General features: G+C 43.0%; 1 protein-coding gene across 2 annotated transcripts; it reads left to right on the top strand.

The window, feature by feature from the left end:
* The first annotated feature begins 3,541 nt into the window (after positions 1 to 3,541).
* On the top strand, positions 3,542 to 21,969 carry GGNBP2 (gametogenetin binding protein 2). Of its 2 annotated transcripts, none has more exons than XM_082068406.1 (14): positions 3,542 to 3,664; positions 4,337 to 4,454; positions 8,183 to 8,263; positions 10,200 to 10,453; positions 11,420 to 11,518; positions 13,878 to 13,991; positions 15,638 to 15,847; positions 16,820 to 16,994; positions 18,446 to 18,640; positions 19,283 to 19,433; positions 19,608 to 19,733; positions 19,815 to 19,966; positions 20,369 to 20,617; positions 21,313 to 21,969. In XM_082068406.1, the coding sequence occupies exons 2-14, from the start codon at positions 4,362 to 4,364 to the stop codon at positions 21,514 to 21,516; spliced, it is 2,103 nt and encodes a 700-aa protein (XP_081924532.1). In that variant the 5' UTR covers positions 3,542 to 3,664; positions 4,337 to 4,361; the 3' UTR covers positions 21,517 to 21,969. The 2 variants fall into 2 exon arrangements, with proteins under 2 accessions (XP_081924532.1, XP_081924533.1); XM_082068407.1 differs by having other exon boundaries at positions 15,638 to 15,841.
* Positions 21,970 to 22,505: the final 536 nt, after the last annotated feature.

The raw sequence follows: 22,505 nt of genomic DNA on the forward strand, positions 1-22,505 counted from the left end.
CAGAACATACAAAGATCCAAAACAAATTCACCCCCAGCCCGCACACCAACATGTTGTGACAGCTCATCTTTAGGAACAGTGTAAAATACGGTCTTCAAAAGTACTCAAGGCCCACCTACTTGTCTATAAAATGATTTTAAACAGCAGCTCATTTAGTACTGTATTTTGACAGCTGAGATGTCTTCAAGTGCGAACATGCTGTGTTAATTTTCATTAGCAAACAAACGGTGTGCAGATGGGAAGCAGCATGAGGCGGTGGGTCAGGGCACTGGCAAGAGTTGTGCTCAGTTTATCACAGTCCTTCTGCAAGCCCAGAGCAGAACACCCTTTTTGTTCACTTTCCAAACTGTGACAGTTCTTCCTGACCTCATTAAGTTGTTGAGAAGATAAATACATTTAAATATTGTGAGGAATTCAATAATGGCAGATATAAATACTCAAGAAGTAGAATATAAAAGGTGGTTGCTGATAGATGCCTGATGTCAGCGGAGTTAAGAAGTCCATGTGGACCGTATTTCAAACTTCTTGTCAATCAAGTGCGATGAATCATAAAACCTATGGAGATTAAGCCTCTAAATCAGATTCCTTGAGGCAGACATGCTGGGGAATATTCTTCAATTTATAAGGTTCTCTAAGCCGCTGGCCAATGGAAAGGTGAAGTCTGAGGATTATGGGCTGTGGCCGTGCTGATTTCATGCTTGTTTACTTCCCAGTTCTAGCCCTATAGTCTCCAGAATTAAAGAAAAACAGCCTGTATTATCCTAGGGACAACTGCAATGAATTGGCAACAATGTCTTATAAACAGTTGTCGCAGTTTATAGCACAGCCTTCTGGTAAGTGGTGTATTTATTTTAAAACATTTCCTAGGAAAAAGAGGCCTCCGCCATGGACTGAATGGCACTATATGTTTATGCAAAATTACTCATGGGTATTAATTTTTGAAATATTTGAAGCCCAAGACCTGCCATGAGTTCTGCCTGTGAGCACAAGTCTATCAATGTGATTCAGAATTAAGGCATTAATTGGGTGTGACAAAGCAGAGTTGTGTCTGGACAAGCAGCAAACTAGATGCCAACTCCATTTTGCACAGCAAAAATTCCGTGGGAGGTCTGTCGTGCCTGCGCAGAGCCTCTTTCGCCCCCGTCCAGAACGGGAGCTGCGGTTTGCAACAACAGAGCCGGCAAACACTGGGGATTGCGGTGCACAGGTAACGACGAGAGTGGGAACAATCCGCTTCTCTCAACAACAGCACAACACTGCGTCGTGAGGCTGTCTCCCGCTTCTAAAGCCGTAAGTTGTTCACTGCTGAATTAATGAGAGACAATTAATTCCCATTGCTTATTGTCAATAAACGTGGCGAGCTTTGCCCTGAAGCAGCCAGCATAGTTATTAATGCTGAATGTTTAGGCTATGAGTAGATGCAGATAATTAACCATGCTTCTGAAAGAACCAAGAAATGCAAGTTGGCAGCCTTTGATCACGGAGTCTGTACGAGGAAACAGCACCGTAGTGAGTTTGAAAAGATGCGAGAGAAGTTACCACGATGCTGCTGTAGACAGTCTCGCCACACACACTCAATAGCTGTTGTTAGCACAGGGGTTGGTGGGAGCGAGAACAGTAAATTTCAGTTCACTTTGGGGTGTTTTTAGACAAGTAAACTTGTACAGATCAAAGATACATTTTTAAAAAATCCGAAACTTTGATTTAGCTGTTACATAATTTGTAAAAAGATATTTCAACTAGTAAGACTAAAATGGCTGAACGATAGCATACCGCTGACTTCAATAATAACAGTAAAGCAGAGGACTGGGAAAACATAACTTCTCTTTAATGCCATAATTCCACCAAATGACCTTTCTGTAAGGCTGCAGGACAGAAAAAAAAAACGTGGTGGGAGAATAGAGCTGATTACATTTATCCCTAACATTGTTGTTTGTTAAACATGAGTAGCTTCTTACCAAATGTAATTATTTTTAAGGATCGACTCACTGGCATGCCTTCCTTTCCAACCCCGTAGTGTCTCTTTTGAAGTCAAATGTTACAATAAAGATATTGGGCAGTATCCTATTTCAAAGCTGCTCTGTCCTAAAGAACAGGTATTTCTTCCAGGCAAAAGATGCGGCATGCAAACGAACAGCACAAAGGGGCTGTCGGTCTTCCCAGTGTTTTGTAGATATGAGAACGTGCCACATTTTCTAGCCATGTAAAAACCCCTTTTCCATGGATGAAACATACATGCGATGTTACGGTGCTTTTCATACATAGTTTACCAATGTGCACCCTGAGAATACAACATGTGGGGCATTGCTGTTCTGTTAATGTGATCCCACCACACTCCGGGAGCGGGGGCAGAAGTGACAGGAGCCTGCACGCCCAATGGACCCTGCAAAGACAACGTTTGCTCGTCACAGTCCCATGTGCTCATGACACTAATGTGAGAAACCGTCCCCTGCTACAAAATGCCAACTTTCTTTTTTTTAATGAAAAAAAAAACATGTAAATACGCAAACTGCAAACTGTGCAGCGATGTGGCATTGCACGATGTTTCCGTTAGTGGTAGAGATGCTGCATGATGAGTTCAAGTAAATTAACTCCTCCACTAAAGATGGTTTTTATGCAGAAAGAAGAAAAAAAAGAAATCCTGCTCCCTAATTGCCTCCCCTGCATTTTCTTGTGAGGACTTCAGTATCTGTCTACATAAATAACAAGAATGAACAGATCAACCGTGTTATTTAATAGTTCAAGAAAGGCTTTGGGGTTTTTTTTGGCTGCCTGCATTAAGCAGCCACAGGATTTGTAGCTGGTTGCACCAGGTGCTGCAGAAGCCAACAGCCCCGAGTTAGAGCCCGTAAGTCCAATTACCGCCCCCCTGGCAGGGAGATCTGCGGCCGCACTTTGATGTTCGGGCTGTGTCTGAAGTGCAGCCGTTCGATGCATTTTTGTCAGCCTGCAAAACCTCCACACACGGGCCCGGCCCCACTCGAGACAGCGACGGGTTTTCACGCCGCCAACGCTCTGGGGTTTAACCCCACCCGCCCCCTCCACCCACCGCCTCAGCCGCACCTCAGCGGGGGTCGCTCGCAAACCTCTCTGGGGCCAGTTCCTCACAAGCCCCCGCGGACACGGCGCCTTTCCACGGCGAGGGCGCGGGCTCCCTGCGTCCCGCCGGCACCTCAGCGCCGCGCCCAGGGCGGGAATCGCCTCACGGAGGGGAAGGCCCGCCCGGCGCCCCCGCCCGCAGGGCCAGGCCGCTCCCGCGTCCCCGCCCTCAGGCCCCGGGGCCGCCCCCCTACCTCAGCCTCCCCATCGGCCGCGACCTCCGCGACTCGAGGTGGAACGCGCCGCTCCGGCCGTTTGTGACAGGGGCCGCCGCGCAGCTCGTCAGGCGGCCGGGCCCGCGGGGCGGGGGGCACGCGGGGCCGGGAAGTAACGGGTGAGCGGGCGCCTCCTGCGGGCGGGCCCGGGGCGGCGAGGCGGGGCCGCGGCCCGGGGGAGCGGCGGGGCTGCGGGCTCTCGCGAGAGGAGGGCGGGGCGGCCCGGGGCCGCGGCCGCCGCCTGTGGGGAGGGCCCGGGAGGGGGAGAGGAAGGAGGCGGCTCTGTGGCGGAGTCCGGGGTGTCCGCCCGCCTGTCAGAGCGCCCGGGCCGCCGACTCGCGGAGGAGCCGGTAAAGGCCCGAAGGGGACAGGGTGGCGGCCCCGGCGGGGCTGAGGGGAAGCGGGAGGGGAGGGAGGCCCGGAGCCGGCCCGCCGGCTGCCTCCGTTGGGAGCTGCCTCCCCGCCATCGCGGGGACAGGGCGGAGAGGGTGGGTCTGCAGCCCCCGGCCGCCGGAGGGAGCTGGAGCGGTGCCCCCGGGCTGGAGCTGCGAGCGGGAGGGCGGCGGGTCCGCTCCCCGGGACCGGGGGTGCAGCGGCTCTGCCGGCGTTCGCCGCTGTTCGTCCCCCTCCTCGGCCGCCGCGGGGCGGGACGGGGGCGGCGGGAGCCGCAAACCCCGCTCGGCGCTGGGCGGGTCCCCCCGGGCTGTCCGGGCCGGTGGCGGGGCAGGGGGAGCCCCGTTCCCCCCCGTCTCCCTCACCCGGCCGGGTGCGCTCTCCTCGCCCGTCCCCTCCCTCCCATGTCCATGTCGCATTTCGTAGCCTGCCCACCTCTCCCGTTCCCGGCCCGGAGTCTTTTTGAGTCCCTTCCAAGGCTGGAAGCGGCGGGCGTGGGCTGGGCGGAGGGGCCGGCGCTCGTGTGGTGAATCAGGCGATGGGGTAACGCAGGCTGCTTCCCGGGCTGCGGAAAGTGTGGCGGGGAAGCGCGGCGGGTATTTACCTCCGCGGGGTTTGGCTGCTCGCAGGCCGGAGCTGGAGGCGGCGGCGGAGATGGCGCGGCTGGTGGCCGTTTGCAGGGACGGAGAGGAGGAGTTCCCCTTCGAGAAGAGGCAGATTCCCCTCTACATCGATGACACCCTCACGGTGAGTCCCCGCGGCCCGGGAGCGCCCCTGGCCCCGCAGCTCCAGCGTGTTGCAATCCCCAGGCGAGGCCTCTTCCCCGGACAGGCCTCGCAGGCTCCTCCTTGGCTCCTGCAGCCTTAATCTTGGGGACTTCGCAACACTTCGGCTTAAGAGCGCTTAATGTGGCAACTTTTTTTTTTTTTATAATCTGATTCCCAGCTCTAAAAACACGGAAACCGCATAATAAGAAAGTTATTGCCAGGTTGGGGCCTGCACATAACTTGTTTTCGGGTGGCAAGCGTGTCTCGGTGCCCAAATGTGGAGCAAAGCCATTTTACAGTTAATAAGGAAAGGAGCCATATTAACGTTAAACCCCAGGTTTACAACTAGGTAATTATTATGCCCTTAAATAGGTAGGAAAAGACTAAAGGCATTTCTGAAAGCTTTGGCTGAAAGTGAGGGTTACAGAGCCTGTAATAGCGTGCTGCTGTGTCTACAGCAACAAATCTGAGAGAGTTTCCGTTTCAGCGGATTATTCTCAATTGAAAAACATGGGAGTTTTGCCATTTCCAGAAGATTCAGTGGAAAAATGAACTAACTGCAGCTTGGAGGCTCTCTAGTCTCGCTTCTCTTCCTCGTGTGTCTAGAGGAAGGCTCAGAAATTGCATCGTAGGTGAACACACAGCAAATGGAAAAATTCTCTTACTGCTCTGTTGGTTGTTTTAATTCTTAAGGTGTGAAAACGTTGGGGCGAAAATTAAATTGGACTTAATGTAATTTGGCATCTGATTTACTCATATTTTATTTCTGTTGCTGTCAGTGGTGTGACAGTAACTGCTGTTACTTCAGATGATGTAAAATGTATGTGCTTTAAATTCCTAATTTCACGCTTTAATGTGGAAGAACACCTGACTTGCATCAGCTAACTTGATCAACATTGTAATGTAATTTCCTCCATCTTCCAGAACAAAACAATTGAGTATCTTCAGACAGTGTCTAAACCCTCCATCCCACTGCTAAAGATGATCTGTCCTGATCCCATCTGGTTCTGCTACAGTCGAAGAAAGGGTCTTTGCTATATTTTAGTTTTGATTGCTTTAAATAATGAATTGCCAAATATCATCGCTGGTTTTAGCTTTAGGTAGTCTGTCGTCTCCAGTTAACTGTGCTTGTACATTAGGCAAAGTTTCCCCTGAAGTTGTCCAAAGCAATGTCTGCCTCTCCTAGAGTGGTTGGTTACCTGGAAACAGTGCAGGAATAGTTAAAGTTTGGAGGTTTTTCTCATGTCTTGGACACACTTCCCCGTGTAGTTTTAATATCTTAGATTCCTCTCTTTTCACTTCCCTCCCCTGGAGTCCCTAGTCGTTGCTGTTGTTACCTTTCTGTTTAACAGGCTGGGAGAGAAAATGTGGCTAAACCTGGCATCAGGTAGATGGCTTCAACCAACCTAAAATTCCAGTTGTGATTTAGTTCCAGAATTGAATTCCAGGCCCAAACTTTGTGCAATTGCATGGTGTTGTCGTTGTCATTCTACTTTTTACACCAGAGGCAAGCTGTCCTCGTGGTTGAAGAGGTTCCCATAGCTGTAAATCAGTTTTGTATCCATCTGGATGAAAGGCATTTATGTAAGTGCAAGTCATCCTCACCATGAAGAAATCTTAGCTCAGGTCAATATTTTTGTTTCATTCTGTTAATGTTGTTACAAAGTACTCAGATTTCTAGGTGGTTTCTGGAGGCTTTTATTAAATAAACCTGCAGAAGCAGGTAAATGAATTCTTACCTTCCTTGTCTCTGAATCTTCTATAATGTATTTTTTAAATTCTTAAGGAGAGCTATTGTAAAAGATGCGGTTGTCTTTGAAACATCATTTAACATCTGCAGCATTATCTTTAAGATGCAGTGGTGTTTATTGGTGGTAACTGGCTTATGTTGACCTCTTTTAAGCTCAGACTTTAAAAATAATGGAACTTCTTTCTATCAGCCAGCTGGAAGACTTAATCTATGCCTTAAGTCTAGAAATGGTGAACTAGTGATTGCAAATTAGTGACTGAATGGCCTATTATGCTCTTAAATGTGCAACATTGCTTTGTAGTAGCATAGAACGCTGTGTAGGTGCAGTGTGATACTGCTCCTCTCAATGAATTGTTCACTCTGAGTTTTCTGTTATGGCTCAACTAGAAATTAAAGGAAGTTTAAATATTTAACCCCTTTTGTTTCTTCAGCAGCCTTTATGATTTCTAGAAGGCATTCCATTTGATGTGGTATTATGGGAATTTTTTCTTCCAGTTCAGGGAGTGATGGTGGTTGATGTGTAACCACTTAATAAAATCTCATCAGACACATGAATGAATTTAATCTTTGATAATTTCACTCTGCTGTACAAAACACCTCAGAGTGTTCTCTGATAGCAGGAGATGAAGGTAAAGGGAAAAAAATACAGATTTATCTCTTTTCTCCATTATTGGCAGATACAGCTTTTACTTTTGCATGCAGCTCGTTACCCACAGAAATATCAGATTAGCGATGTAGGAGACCTGTAATTCTGCAGCAAATGCTGCTGCTTAGTGTGTGTGGGTCGGGGCAAGGGAAACGGGGAAAGAAACTTGTGTGGGGTCAGAAGTAGCACAGACTGGCACTGTTCTGCACAGAGATGGGGCAGCCGTGCCCATGTTCCCATTGTAGCATGAGTGAAATCAAAATATCGCCTTGCTTTCTGCCCTTAGGGAATAGGTGTTTATTTTGGAGCAGTGTTGAGTGTCTGTGAAAGTAAACGTCTAAGTTCTCTGGAGGTAGGATCAGCAATTATGAAGACTGCGGGGAATTCTGTCTTTACCAGACAATGGAGGGAAGGCGGAGGGGGAAAAAGGATGAATTGGACCATTTCATTTGCTCTTGGTTGGCATTAGAGTTGTTAACCCAAGTTGTTATTTTGTCTTTCAGATTTTAAAGTGAACTTCCAGTATTCATACTGATAAATTCTGTATCTCTCAGTTTGTCCGAAGAAGATAAACTAAGCCAGTCTTTACTCATTTTTCTAGTTGGTTTCATTTATTTCCACGGTTGCGAAGTTGGATTTTTGACTGAAAATTATTCTACTGATTTCCTCCTTCCTCCAAGAAATCGCTGTCTTTGTTGCTCAGTAATTGGAAGAGAAATATTAATTACTTACGAGTAATTGCATTGTTCTGTAGGCTTAACATTTTACTTTCAGCCTCCTGAGAGTTGCAGCTGCAATCGTACAAAACAAAGTATACCTTGGAGTACCTCGTTGGGTTAATATGGTTTTAAATTAGCCTTTGAAGGAGTTGACTCGGTCATTAAGCTGTTGTGACTGTTTCCTCATAGCTTTATAAATCGAGTTAGGCTGTTGGATCAATGTGAATCTCACTGTGGTGAAGTACGTTTGGTTTATTTTTGGGGGTTTTTTAATGAAACAGAGTCTCAAGTCATGTAGACAGAGTAAATACTCATGTTCCACTTAGCAACTTTTGCTTTCTCTGTAACAGCTATTTGAGTTGCCATTTATAAACTGCCTTTAGGACATTATATTAGTGAAACATTTAGTTCATTTGCTGAAACATTCACTATGTTAAACTGTTACTTTTGTCCTTTCCCAAGCTTCTGATAGTTACGTGAAAAGTATGAGGATTTAACGTAATTCCTGCCTTATTTCCCCAAAAAAAAGTAAAATAAACTGATGCTCTGTGCTTGACGTTTTTCTGAAAGCTTTGTTTTCCTCTCTTGCGTAGATGGTGATGGAATTTCCTGATAACGTGCTAAACCTTGATGGACATCAGAATAACAGTGCGCAGCTAAAACAGTTCATTCAGGTAAATACATCCTTTGGTTTTTAAGGCAGCCACGTATCAGGTCTTGCTTTCCTTAGACTCGTGCTTTTGCTTCTCAGGGAGATTCTCACTCCTGGAATGACTTCAGACACCTCAGCATGTATATGCGATTATGTCTTGGTACCAAAGTAGAACAGGAGCATTTGGTTTCTGTACTTAACAGGATTTATACATTGTTATCATGTCAGGAGGCAATTGCTGCATATCTAGTTAGAACTGAAAACGTGTAAAAACAATGTGTCTTCTGGTCACTGCCAGTTTTATACTACATGGAAACTACAGTTTCTAAATACATTTTGATTTTTTTCTAAACAATTCTGAACTGCTTGTTCGAGTGGAAGTGTGTGTTGCTTAAGATCAAGTTCTTATGATTAGTACCAGACCAAGATAGAGTTAATGTGCCAGTTTATAGATTATACACAGTTGAATAGGGAGAGACGGTTTTGTGGTGCCCCTGAAGCTTTAATTACAGAAACTTATCTGCTTATCTCTGGTAAATAACTGTAGCACCTGTAGTAACTAAAAAATTGTGCCATTTGATGTCCAAAGGAGCGGGTCAGGTTGCTGATACGCAGCTTGCATGTCTTCATTCGTGTTTTGCCAGCAGCAGTTCAGACATATGCTGCATATAAAGCATAGCTGTGTTGTGAAAATAGCTCATTCCTGCTGTTGCCGTGACTAGTACTATTAATTACAGGAAAGAGGATTATTGCAGAGTGATATCACTTGTCAGATTATTTAACGTGCCTGCCTTGAAGAGCACAAACATTAAATGTTGTCTGATAATAGCTTTACTCTTCATAACATGTATTACATAAAATGAGCTGAAAGTATTTTCTCTTTTCAATTGATGTATTTACACGTTCCAAGGGACTGATTAGTTTCACTGTGATGTGTGGTCTTCTCTTTCTCTCCCCAGAAGTTGTGACAAGTCATTTCTACAGTAGGTGTGTTTAAGTGGTGTGATGCGGCAATAATACAGAAAATACCATCGTGGCAAAATATTCCCCGTATAGATACAGCTATGCTTACGAAGCTGTACTTTGTATAACCGGGGAAAAATGTCAACGAATACACTGACAGGACTCTGCTTTTACAGATTATGTTGGAAAGTGCCAGTAGTTCTGATAATCCAAGTGCAGATGTGTTGACTGGTGTGCGAGGAAGCGGCTCTCGCTCTGTGTAGCTGTGCTACCGGCAGTTCAGTGCTGGTGAAGTCCAAGTTAGTGATTTAACAGTTAGAAGAAGAAATAGAAGGGCATGTGCTTTTTATGTGTTTGTGTGCCTGGATGTGTTTGACAGAGGAACCAGGAGAAGCTCCTAAAATTGTTTATTGACGTAAGAAATATTAGAAGGTGTTCTCTTTAATGTTCTATTATTAGCACACATTGAATGTTTGCTACTGAAGTGAAATGTTTCACCCTGAATAGCAATGCGTGCTTTTTTTTAATTAATTTCAGGTGTCAGAATTGTAATGTGAAATGGCATTTAGCCTTCCAGGAAAAATATTGCTAAATTGTCTTGGTCTGAACAGAGCAAGTTTGTTGTAAATGAGATTTCCGCCTATGCCGTTGAGTGTCCAGGAATTTTCATTTCTATGTGCCAAAGATAAAATAAGTATGAGTAGAAGATGAAAACTTGCAGGGTTGTATGTGAGACCCTTTACTAAAACATCTGTGCTGAGGTGGAGAGAAAAAAGGGTTTCCTGCCAAGGACAGGAAGCTGTGCCATTTGGTAGGAGGCAGCATTTACTGGTTTGAGTGGCAGGAGGAAGGAACACGAGGAGAAAAATATTAGCTTCCTTCCAGAGGGTAAACTGTAGGACTCGAAGCAGGATTGCTCCTATGATATTAGCAAGTGTGGTTTTGTTTGTGGTTTTATTTATCTTTTAATTATTAAATTTCTTGTTCTTTTTTAGAGACATAGCATGCTTAAACAGCAGGATCTAAACATCGCCATGATGGTGACATCGCGTGAAGTCTTGAGTGCACTTTCTCAGCTGGTCCCGTGTGTTGGCTGTCGCCGGAGTGTGGAGCGGCTGTTTTCTCAGCTCGTCGAGTCTGGAAATCCAGCGCTTGAGCCCCTGACAGTAGGGCCAAAGGGGGTTCTTTCTGTGACCCGGAGCTGTATGACTGATGCAAAGAAGCTTTACACACTGTTTTATGTGCATGGGTAAGTGTCTTGGAGCTGCTCAGGTTATTCTTACTGGGGGAAAAGGCAGGCCAGCTTCTGTGCACCTGACTCTGCTTTCTCGGTGATACTCAGTTGTCGGAAGTTTGAATCTTACAGCGCATGCTTGTCTTTTACAGCCACATTAAACTAGTTATTGCCTAAACTGAGAAAAAACAAACCGGAAAGACCTAATCTTTCATATCATCCGTTGCAGTGCAGTGGCTGCAATTGAAATATACCTTTATGAAATTGTTTAGTCATGAATCTGAAATGAGCACTGTGGGTTTTTCATGATCTCTGGAAAAAGAGTGTTTCTTCGCCCCACTGCTTTGCATGTAAAAAATAAAATCATAAAAATATTAACACCTTCCCCCCCAAAAAAACTTTCTACTCTTGAGTAGAAAGGTAACGCTGAGAAAGCGAAACCTTCTGGGTCTGGCAGCACAATAAATATTCTCGGTCTCAGTGCCATTTGTTTCCCAGCTGTCGGCGGCCCAAACGGCGGCTGCTCCCCGCTGTGTGCCTTGGCCTTCCCGCTGGCTTCAGCTTCTTATTGCTCCCGTTAGCCAGGCCAGTGAGAAGCAGGAAAGGTTAGTGCAGGACTGCGGATATTGAGATTTGGAGGGTGAGGTAGGGTAACTCAATACAGGGGTCTTAGTGGTTCCCCTTGCTTTTGAAATGGGTGTTGTTGCTTGAGGTCTGGTACTTAGGAAGTTACGCAATAGCTTTTCAGATGTGGGTTATGGTCTTGCTTGCTAAGATTTGTCTGGAAAATCTGTACTGTGTTTTCCTTGTGTACTGCAGGATTGTGTGTCCTAAGAAGTAAAAATTTGGGACAGGAAGAAAGTTTTAGATTTCATGTTCATCAGCATACTTGTTTCTGATACACGAGCTGAATCAATCCCTTTAAAATTTCTCTGGATCACCATGTTTTCAGAATACTAAGTTACATTTTTTTTTCCATAGGTCCAAACTGAATGATATGATTGATGCAATTCCGAAAAGTAAGAAGAACAAGAGATGTCAGCTACACTCCCTGGACACACACAAACCAAAACCTTTGGGGTAAGTTTGTATGAAAATATCCATGTTTAATTTCAAAACCAGTTGCCCAAATGCAGCTTGACCATTACAGACCAGTGCCCTCTGACATGCTTGTCGCATCTTGTCTGACATAACTTGGCATATATTCTGCTCAGGGCATGGATGGCTCCTGCATTGTGATAAATACAATGCTCTGCAAAGACAAACTGGGTTTTGTGCTCTACACCAAAATGATTGTTCAGCAGTTTTTGTCACATTGAGGTGAAAGGGTACATGCTGAACAAATATACATCATTTTGCTTGGGATTCTTAGAAATGCCCCGTGCGACTGTTAATAAAGGGCTTTATTGTGGCTGAGCTGCAAGGTTAAACCTAAAACTCTGTAAAATGTATTTTCTCAAAACATGACAACGTGTTTTGAATACCAGTGAAAAAGATGCGTCTACGCCTCTGTCTTGAAATGGTTTATTCCGACTGGTTAACCAGAAAAACACTCCCTGTAAATCTCTTGTGGATTTGGGCTTTTTCTTATTTGTGGGGTGTTTTTTGTATATTTTCTTTTTTTAAATGGTGACCAATAAATTAGACTACTATGCTTAGTTGACCTTTTCTAGTCAGTTGCGTTCTGCTTCTTGTTAAGCATACAACCTGGGAAAGCTGGGCCATGGTTTCCAGTTACAGGATATGTATTTTTCTACACAGAGTTGAGTCTCTTTGGGTTTAGCTAAATCCCCTGAGATGTGGAATTTGACACTTGATTTTTACTTGTGCTGCTTGAGGACAGTGGTAGCTAATCATTATCTCCTATTACATTTTGGTTACAGACAGGCCTTTCATGTAATTAGTTGAAAGCTTATGTTACACAAGCAAAAGATCATAAGGGTATATATTTTTAATATAAAGTAAATTCAGAGCATTATGAAAATGTGGGGGTTTATTTTGAGTGCTGGAAGGTTAATAGGGAATATGTGGAAAAGCAGTATTTAAATATATTGTGAGTAAAGCTTTCAGCTTTATCTGGCAATATGGTGTGTGGACAATGAGTGTCATTTCCTAAAGAAACATGACTTGCACTCTGCTTGCTCAATTGATACCTGTTTGTATCAGGGTGTATCAGTACCGCTATTTCTCCAAATAAATCTGCCACTTTAAGTGGAAACAAATATGCTCACACAGTAGATGTAGAGGCATCAAATAGAGTTGTCTTACAGAACAAATGTTCTTTATCAACGTAAAGCTTCTGCTTGACTTCATTACAAAGAAGTTCTCCAGATGAGTTGCATCTGTTAGGCATTTTGTACACACAAAAAAGGGCTTTGATTTGTAGTGGTGTGTTTAATTATCCAAGTTGCGTAACTAGGTAAACCGCTTGAGAGGTATATGGCATCTGCAGTTTCACTCTGCCTGCTTTATGGCTACTCGGTGCCATTCGGGGCTACGGAGCATTTTAACCTCTCATAAATAAGCCGTATGATCTGGCAAAGTAGATAATAGTGTACATAAATAGTCTTGAGGAGCTAATTATTAAATAGGAGTGCCTCTTCCCCTGGTCTCCTGCGCTGTTGTATCCACACACGAGCTTAAACAGAAATGACTGTTCTGATAAAATGTCAAGTGCAGACAAGCCTGTAAGTCAACATGACTTGCTATTTAAAGTTTGTTCTGTCCTCTATAAGCGTAGTTTTAACATATCCAAATGCGTGGTGTAAAGTTGTTTGGGTTTCTTTTTTCAAAAACAAATTTTGGAAATGTAACGTAGGGTGTTTTATGGTTTCTTATGGTGGTAGATGTGTAGAAGTTTGGGGTTTCTTGTTTTGCTTTTTTCCTTTTTCTTTTAGTAAGTTGTCATATGAAATTTAATCTGCCAGGAGTATTAAAACTTGCATATGCTTATATTTAAGGCAATATTCTGAAAAATTACTGCTGGCTTTCAGTTGTAACTTTAAAAAGTTGTTATGAATCTGGATTTATAAACATGGACAGCAAAATTTGTATCTCATGTCTGAGTCTGACTTTAGTGGAAGTTAAGACTTAGCCTGTAAAGGATTCAAAGTAAATTAAGGAACACAGTAGCATTTACATAGCATTTGTTTAGGAAAAATAACTACTTCATAATAGATATGGTATAGGTTTAAAAAAAATGTTTTTTAATACTATGTGACAGTGAAGGGAGCAGTAACACACTCAGTACAGAGAAAATAAATGCAGATAAGAAAAATAGTGAAGACAGCAGGAAGGAAGAGAGCAAGTGTAGCATCACTTTCCACTGTGGACCTTTCCAGGGAGCAGTCAGGTAAACTAACGGTGCTTTATTTTGCGTCTTTTCTAAAGCACTAACAGGGTAATGTACAGCCTTTGTTCCTTCTGCTATTTTTTTCAGGGGTTGTTGGATGGATGTGTGGGAGCTCATGTCCCAGGAGTGCAGGGATGAAGTAGTTTTAATTGACTCTAGTTGTCTTCTAGAAACGTTAGAAACCTATCTACGAAAACACAGGTATGTTAAAAGAACAAAGACGCCTGCATTTTGAGGAACACACGCTGCGTTGTTTTGTGAATCAGAGTGTACGTAGAGTTCACGCGATGTTTAAAAGTGTAGAGGATTCTTCTCAAACTTTAAATCTGAGCTTCGTGGTGATGGAACATTGCCAGACTGCACTGTGACAGGTGATGAGGCTGAGATGGTGACATAATCTTTGTTTTACATGTTGTTCCGGGTTATTGTCGGGGAAATGCAGAGACCTCCAATGAAGTCATAACTGCTTGTCTCAATTTTTTGAGTCAGGATTCAATTCTGATTGACAACTTGATGTATTAAAGCTCTGCATATTCTTTCATTCTCTGACAAACAGCCTACTCTGTTTGGGACTGTGTCTTCTTTTAGGCTTGTGGGGGGCATGTGTGGTTTCAAAATAAAGTGAACTAAATGAGTACAAGCAGATTTGGGGCTTGTAAATCACTGTTTTAAAACAGTTGTTTATGACTTAGTAGTGCTAGTGCTATTAGGTCTCTCTTGCAGGGAAAAAACAGGCCACTAAATTATTGTTGCATGTGTACGGTAGCTACCAAGCTGATTAAAAAGTTTTAATTTCCAGTAGTCTCAAGGTTCTGATACAAACTGTGAGAGCACAGATGGGTGTGGGGGCGGTGGTGGTGTGGAAATAACACTTTGGAAACAAAATAACTTTAATCTCCTGTGACATTAAACATGGTGATGGCAGCGGTCCTGATGCTAACCTGCAATAATATTGCTGTTTTCTTTCCTTTCACCACAGAAACTAGCCAGTTATCATAGTTGTATCAAACAGCCAAATATGTTTGACTTAGTCTTGTCAAGTGACTCGACAAACTAGGAAAGGGAAAAACACCATCCAGAGATGGCCTGAAGAGCCAGCTTTTCGAGCTGAAATGTGAGCAGCTTGTCTGACTTGCATTTTTAAAATAATACAGCAAGAGGTTTTGTAGCTTCTTGAAGATTACTTCCTCTTATAAAATAGAATGAGCTTAATTTGGTCGTATTTTAATTATAACAGACTTCATAACTGTTCTCAGATTAGTGGTCTGAGCTATCACAGGTTTAAATCAGATACGTTGTGTTTAAATAAACCTTCTTTGGCTCTCTGTGCGGTAATCTAATAATTTAAAGTATGTTTAAAGGTGCTTGTACTGGAAACAACACTCTGATACAGCAGGCAACAAAGGAAACTTGGTTTTTCTTATTGCTTATCACTTGCTTGAGTATACTTTAAATAATTGCTGTAACGTAACTTGGAGTGTGTTACTCGAGGAGAATTTTGCCTGGCTTGCACTAATGATTCACTTTGTTCACTATTAGATTTCGGATTTTTTGAACAAATACGGAATTGCATATCCATATAGGAATTTCTCCATGTTAACAACTAGCCTGATTTGTGCCCTAGAGCATGAAGCATCCAGACTTGTAATATACGATAGATAGTATAGTACATATAGTAAACTTCTGTGGCTTGCAGCCAAAGCCTTACTATTTTACCATTTGAAGTAACATAAACCCTATGTGACCTAGTTTAAATATAGCATGCACTATTAAATAACTCTGTATGTTATAACTTAGACTAAGCGGGTCGACATTTCTGCTTGACTAAGAATTCTGTTCTAACACAGGTTTTGCACTGACTGCAAAAATAAAGTACTTCGGGCATACAATATTCTCATTGGTGAGCTGGACTGCAGCAAAGAAAAGGGCTACTGCGCCGCGCTTTACGAGGGTTTGCGCTGCTGTCCCCATGAACGGCACATACACGTATGCTGTGAAACAGATTTCATCGCACACCTCTTGGGTCGGGCTGAACCAGAGTTCGCAGGAGGGTATGAGTATGTAATTTGCTAGAGTGGGCTATCTAGCGCTTTGCTTCTTTATTTTATTACGGAATGTGTTTTGCAAAAGTGATTTTTGCCTCCTTGCTGCATAAGAAACTTCTGGATGTAAATATTTGTATTGAAGTAGACTTTGAAGATAGTGCTTCGAAGTAGTGAAGATTTGATATGTGCTCTTGCCTTTAAAGTGCATTCAGCTCTGAAGGCAAGACTGAAAGAAATTGCCAAATGTCTTCTAGCTCATTTGTTCCCTCCCTAGGGCTGCCTGCTTTTCCATTGAGGTGTTCGAAATATGTGAAATAGAAAGAGCCTTGGTTGACAGTTCTACCAAATGACAAGTGTTCAATTTAGTTTTGTCACCATTTGTGTGTTATAGTAATTTGTGAACCTGTTTTAGCATCTTAAAATCTTCCAATGAAAAATACATTTCTGAGTCCAATATCTTTAGAACTGTTTGATTAGGAAGGTAAATCTTTTTATAAAGATTTTGCCTTAGTAGATACAGATTAATACTGAAATCTTTTTACTTTGTATGGTAAGTAATATATAAACATCTATGTGTATTTATTCAGTTTCAGTTAACTGATGTGCAAACGTCTAGGAAGCTGAAATATTTGCTGTATGAACTAAATACAAGCTCTAGGAAACAAAAGAATGGCTGCATCTCTTTGGCATTAAAACTCTGCTGGTCCTTCCTGGCAGCACTTTGAGAAGCGGCGGGTTGGAAGGCACAGCGCAGCAGAACGAGCCGGGCACAGGTTAACGAGTCAGGAGTCTAGTGGTGGTTTTGACCTGGTCCTTTCTATTTTGCATCTGCATGCAGCACAGCAGAACTCGATTTAAAAAGCTGTTTGTGCAAACTTAGCTTCAGTTGTACGTACAGAAAATACATCATTGAAGTGCATTGATCTCTTGGTAGACTTCCAGCTGCTTTAACCATACTGTACTTTGGTTCGACTCTTCCTTTAGACGAAGAGAAAGGCATGCTAAGACAATAGACATAGCCCAAGAAGAAGTTTTGACCTGCCTGGGTATTCATCTTTATGAAAGATTACACCGAATCTGGCAAAAGTTGCGAGCTGAGGAACAAACGTGGCAGATGCTTTTTTACCTAGGTGTTGATGCTTTACGCAAGAGCTTTGAGGTAACAATCAAATTTTATCTAACTTGTTTGAATTGCTGTAGTGACTGTGTGTGTTTTCACTAAAATGATCTTTCTGCTTTCTACTAATGTTGGGCTGGAAGGAGCTTCAAGGGTGGTGCATTCAATGCCGTGTTCCCTGCAGGCAGCAGTTGTGCAATACTAGTGCATGGCACAACCGAGTCGCGTTCCGACGGGAAGTCTCCCAGAACGTAAAAGGTTGAGGCTTGCTTTTAATTTCCAAGCTGCATATTACAGTACGAGAGATCTGTGTCTTTAATTCACAGAGGAGGTTTTGCTACCTGGTAGCGTTTAAAGTAGCTCTGGCTACAACAGTTTTTATTTGACTTATTAGTAAAAATGGAGGATGTGCTTTTGAATTACAAACACAACTGCTTATTCTTGCATACAAGTGCACTCTAATCCTGTGGGAGCTTGCACTTCAGAGGGAACTCCATGCGTTCCTTTAACGTATGCCAGTAGTATACTTGCCCTTCGGCATGACACAAATCCTTTTGCTTCTGTTTATCATCCATTCATAACGACTGTTGTCTCTAAAAACTTGCAAAACATCAGAGGAGGAAGAACAAAATCAATTTGGGAAAGATCACAGTGGAACTCTAATGCAGTTAGTTAGTTGGTTGGTTGTTTTGGAAGTGGCGTTGGGCTGTGTGTGCTCTGGCATTTTTGTTAGGTTTTGTCTAGGTGTTTTAACCTAGTAAAGTATGGCGTTGAAAATGCATTTACATCATTAAACTCGGGTAATTATACTGGTATGCAAGGTTGGCTATGAATTTGAAATACAGATCTGTTATTTCTTTTTATGGAGTCCTTTTCTAAGGTGAGTGGGTGCTGTGATGTCTCATTTTGGCTTCAGGAGTTCCCAGAGTGATGTGAAACCTGCCCCTCTCCCCCTCACTGAACGTGTTTTCACCTCTGCAGGAGCACTGATCCAGAAAAATTTACTAGTTTAACTATATTTGTGTCACTTTCTATGTAGACGTGCCATTGTGATATTTCTTCTAAATTAAGGAGCACGTTTAGATACTTGCTATGTTTTGAGATATGCCTACACTTCAGAAACCGGGTTGCCTAGAAAATCAGTTCGATTTTTCACTGGTTAACCTGGACAAAAAACTGCAGGAATTCTGTAGCAGTAGCTCTAATGTGCTGTTGTGTTAAATAATCAGAGTATTTACCGTGTAAACACAGGTCCAAATTGCAAATCTGGGCTGTAAGTTAAATGCAGTGCTCCCTCTTTACACGCTTCTTCCCCAGCAATGTAAATTTAGTGACTAAGTCTTGATGGGCACTTTTCTTCTGTAGCTGATAGTTGTGTTGCTGTGACTTTATAATAAATAGTCTTTACCAGCTATTTTCCTCCTCCTTTTTTTATAAAAGTAAAAGTTGAATTGTGTTAACATCTATAAATAGATCTAACCTCTTATAAACAGATGGCTGTGGAAAAAGTACAGGGTATTAGTCGATTGGAACAGCTGTGTGAAGAATTTTCAGAAGAAGAAAGAGTGCGGGAGCTTAAACAAGAGAAGAAGCGGCAGAAACGAAAGAACAGACGGAAAAATAAGTGTGTGTGTGAGATCCCTGCTCCTCTGCCGGCGACAGAAGAGAAGGAGCTGAGTCAAGCCAAGGTGAACACTGAGAGCTGGGCTTAAAGAACGGGAGTTCTGACCTGGTGCTTCACGCATCAGCTCACTGTTCCATGGTAGAATTCTTGAGAGGTTCTAACTTGGTTTCAGTTTTGGGAACTGGTTTTTGATCACTGGTGGAGTTGAATGCTTTTTCAGATTAGTACAGTCTTTTATAAAGTAGTTGTCTGGAACTCCTTAGCTTTTGGAGTTTGGTTTTGGTGGGTTGTCTTTTGTTGTGGGTTGTTTTGATTTGGTGTGTTTTGTTGGGTTTTTAAATCCTAAATCTAGGGGGTCAGGTTATGCTAGAATATTTTTCAACTATCGGTTTTAAAGATCACTTAGAATATGGGAATTCAAATGCTAGTTGCAGACAATTACCGCTCAATTTTGGGGAAGGGGAAAGCTCTAATTGACTAAGTGCAATTACTATTCTGTTGATGGGACTTACTGAGCTAACTGTAGGTTATTGTGGGGAAAGTAGGTGTGTGTTTTTGTTTTGTACTTCTGCAGAACTATAAGCAGTGCTGGGGCTGTTATCAGCCAGCGTCAGCTGCTTTTCCTTGTGGAAGGAGAATCCTCGATGAAGACGCTGGCTGAGCTGCTTGCACTACTTGCGAATGTTCTCTTTGTTTTTGTTTTAAGGAAAATTCAAACTTCACGGAAAGTAGCTGCAAAGCCTGTGGTAGCACCGAAGAAGCAAACAATTGTGCAGAAGTAATTGTTACTAACGACAGCACTTCTTGCACTTGTCCTACTAGTGGTACCCTATTAGGTTCACCTCAAATCAAGAAAGGTATGTTGAATGACATTATTCGTAATTTCTAAAAACATGTAGGATTTGTGGGATAAACAGCTCTCAGCTGTTTGTAAAAATAACTTTTTTTAAATAATTCTTCCTTGTTAGAGGCATCATTAAAGAATATGCAACAGCTGCTCTACCTTACTGTAACTTTTCCCTTTGTCTCAGGTTTATCTCCGCATTGTAACGGCAGCGATTGCGGCTACTCGTCCAGCATGGAGGGCAGCGAAACGGGGTCTCGAGAGGGATCGGATGTGGCCTGCACTGAAGGCATTTGCAACCACGATGAAAACGGTGGGTTTGGTTACAATGTCGTGTTGGTTTAGCGTCCACAAAACTGAAGTATGTGAGAAGAAAATGAGCCGTGTTTTGCAGGAGATGACTCGTGCGTCCATCGCTGCGACGACAAAGAGGAGGATGGAGATAGCTGTGTGGAGTGTTGGGCTAACTCAGAAGAGAACAACACAAAAGGCAAAAACAAAAAGAAGAAAAAGAAAAGTAAAACTTTGAAGTGCGAGAATGAACACGTAAGGAGCACAGCTATTCCAGAATGCTTCTTGAAATGCAGACATTTTGAAGTAGTTACAAAGCTATTTCAAATTTCAATTGTGACTAATCCCGTGACTGGGGTAACGTGGATCTTCTGTTATCTCTCCATCCAAGTTTTGAAATCAAGGTCCTTCCTTGAATCGGTTGTGGCAGGAGGAATCTCTTCTCTCCCATGTTCCTCAGCATGTGCACTTTTGTGCACTCGCAATGAATTAACATACTATCCCCCCTCCTCCCCAGGCGCGCACACACACATAAATATATATCCTTGTCTCTTTTTGAACTTTTTCCTTTCCTCTTTCCCCCTGCATCCACGTAAAACTGGGATGTTTCATGTTTAACACTGCTGGTTGTTCATTACAGGCTGTTTTCCGTTTTAGATTCAGAAACTTGGAAGCTGTATGGCAGATTCAGGGAGCAGAGAGACCTCAGGAAACATCATGCACACAGAGTTTCATCGCGACAAGACCAAAGACACACATGCTGAAAGCTGCTGTAGCTCAGAAAAAAGCGGGCAGCAGTTGCCTTGGTTTGAGCATATGAAAAATGTGTCACAGTTTGCAGAACCGACAGAAATGTCACTTATTCCCGATACTGGAAAAGGTGCCAAGAGCTTAGTGGAACTCCTTGTAAGTAACCACTTGATTTGGGTTTTAGGTTGTAGCATGCTGCTTTAAATCCCCGGGATTGAGGATGGCGTTTGGAACTCAAATCCCAAGGAAGAGCAGTTACAAGAGACTGTAACTGAAGCCAAGATCCGTAGCTGACTCCCCCAATGTTCAGTTTGTTTGCTTTTGTGTGTTCTCTGTAAAGTGTGTAACTCAGACGCTTTGCAGAGGAGGAGAAATTGCCTGTCACTGGAATGCAAGTGGCAGAACTCGTATTATAAGTATTCATTATCAAGGATCGTATTATTCCGTAAAATGAAGAGTGCATTATTGTTGCCGTCGTGCCTCAGATATTACTTCCCACTACAGGCTCCTTGGACAGTTTTGTTCTCTCCCTTCCCCTTGCTTTACATCTCTTTTCCTTTCTTTTTCCTTTTAAAACCCCTGATAAACGCATCCTCTTTCAGTGGAAGCCTCTTAAGAGTGCAAGCCTTACTCTGTTAGATTTTGTGACTGTATGGGCTGCCTCTGACCCAAAAAATAGCAGAGCTTTGTGTGTGATTGGAGTGACTGGATTAGCCAGCAGAGCCTCGTGCTGTTGTGACACGAAGGCCACGTCGTTCTGCAGAGCAACCGTGACGATGGGTACGATTTGGGACACGTTCTGCCCGGGAAGGGCAACGCCTGAGTTCTTACGTGCCTGTTTTCATTTGTAGGATGAGTCTGAATGCACTTCTGATGAGGAAATCTTTATCTCACAAGACGAAATCCAGTCCTTCATGGCAAACAACAAGTCTTTTTACAGCAATAGAGAACAATACCGACAGCATCTGAAGGAGAAATTTAATAAATACTGCCGCTTAAACGATCACAAGAGGCCAATTTGTAATGGCTGGTTGACAACGGCTGGAGCGAACTAAATACAATAAAATAGCTCTGTCTTTCACTGAAATTCTCAAGATGACTACTGCGCCTTCTCTTTCAAAAACTTAATTTAGTGACTTATGGCAAAATTTTATCTTAAATTAATGTGATTCTTTTTTTTTCTTGTTTTTTTGGGGGAGGCTGGTGGAGGTGATTTCATTAATTTTGTTCTTTCTTCAGGCTTGTATCTTTAGTTGAGTAGCTGTGCAAGCCTCTCTTATAATTTAAGCCATCTCTTTTCATTAAATGTTTCTCTTACTGTGAGACTTGCAAAAAGCAAACCTAGTGGCAAAGTAATGTTGTACCTATAATTCTGTACAGAATGACAATGAGCTGAATATAAGATTTTACAAAGTAGACATCCATTCGCAAAATGTTTTGGATGTAATATGTTAAAGCGCAATGTGCAAAATTTAAATAAAGAATATTTATTAATATGCATAGTAAAAGTGGGTGTACATGCTTGTGCTTTAAACACGTCCCCGCGCTCTGAGTTCCTGCTCAGTCTGGAGCCCCGTGGAGGTGGGTGGAAGGTGGATAAACCCCCTGGAGGTGCCTGGATCTGCAAAACCCGCCGTTCCCCGCAGACACGCGGTTGAGATCTTGGAGTTATTGGCCGTGTTCCCGCTACCTGGCGGTGTCACCGTGACCCTGCACACAACCTGCTCAGCCTGAGCGGCTGTTCCGCTTCCAGGACCTTAGATAAGAGCTCAGTGCCTGGGGCCCGAGCAGCTTCATGCTCTCTGGAAACTAAAGGAGGGGAGGTTCAGGTTAGACAGGAGGAAGACATTCTTTACACTTTTCCAAGTTAACTAATATCCGAAGGGCCTATTTATTTAAGGTATATATTTCATGCTAAGTAGCTATTTTTTATTTAAACCGGCCCATCTCTACTTCTCACCCAACTGCCATTGTGTGTTTTACATTTAAAACGAAAAAGCCATTTAACAGCATTTCCCCTTTCTGATTTCTGGACTCACCCTCC

Source organism: Streptopelia decaocto (assembly GCF_964273445.1).
Source record: "Streptopelia decaocto genome assembly, chromosome: 18".
Taxonomy (NCBI): Eukaryota; Metazoa; Chordata; class Aves; order Columbiformes; family Columbidae; genus Streptopelia; species Streptopelia decaocto.

Excerpts from the sequence above, each read along its gene's own strand:
- GGNBP2 (XM_082068406.1), top strand. The coding sequence starts at position 4,362 with ATGGCGCGGCTGGTGGCCGTTTGCAGGGACGGAGAGGAGGAGTTCCCC. Across the intron at positions 4,455-8,182 it reads ACATCGATGACACCCTCACG|ATGGTGATGGAATTTCCTGA; the intron begins GTGAGTCCCCGC and ends TCTCTTGCGTAG. Across the intron at positions 19,734-19,814 it reads TTGCAACCACGATGAAAACG|GAGATGACTCGTGCGTCCAT; the intron begins GTGGGTTTGGTT and ends CGTGTTTTGCAG.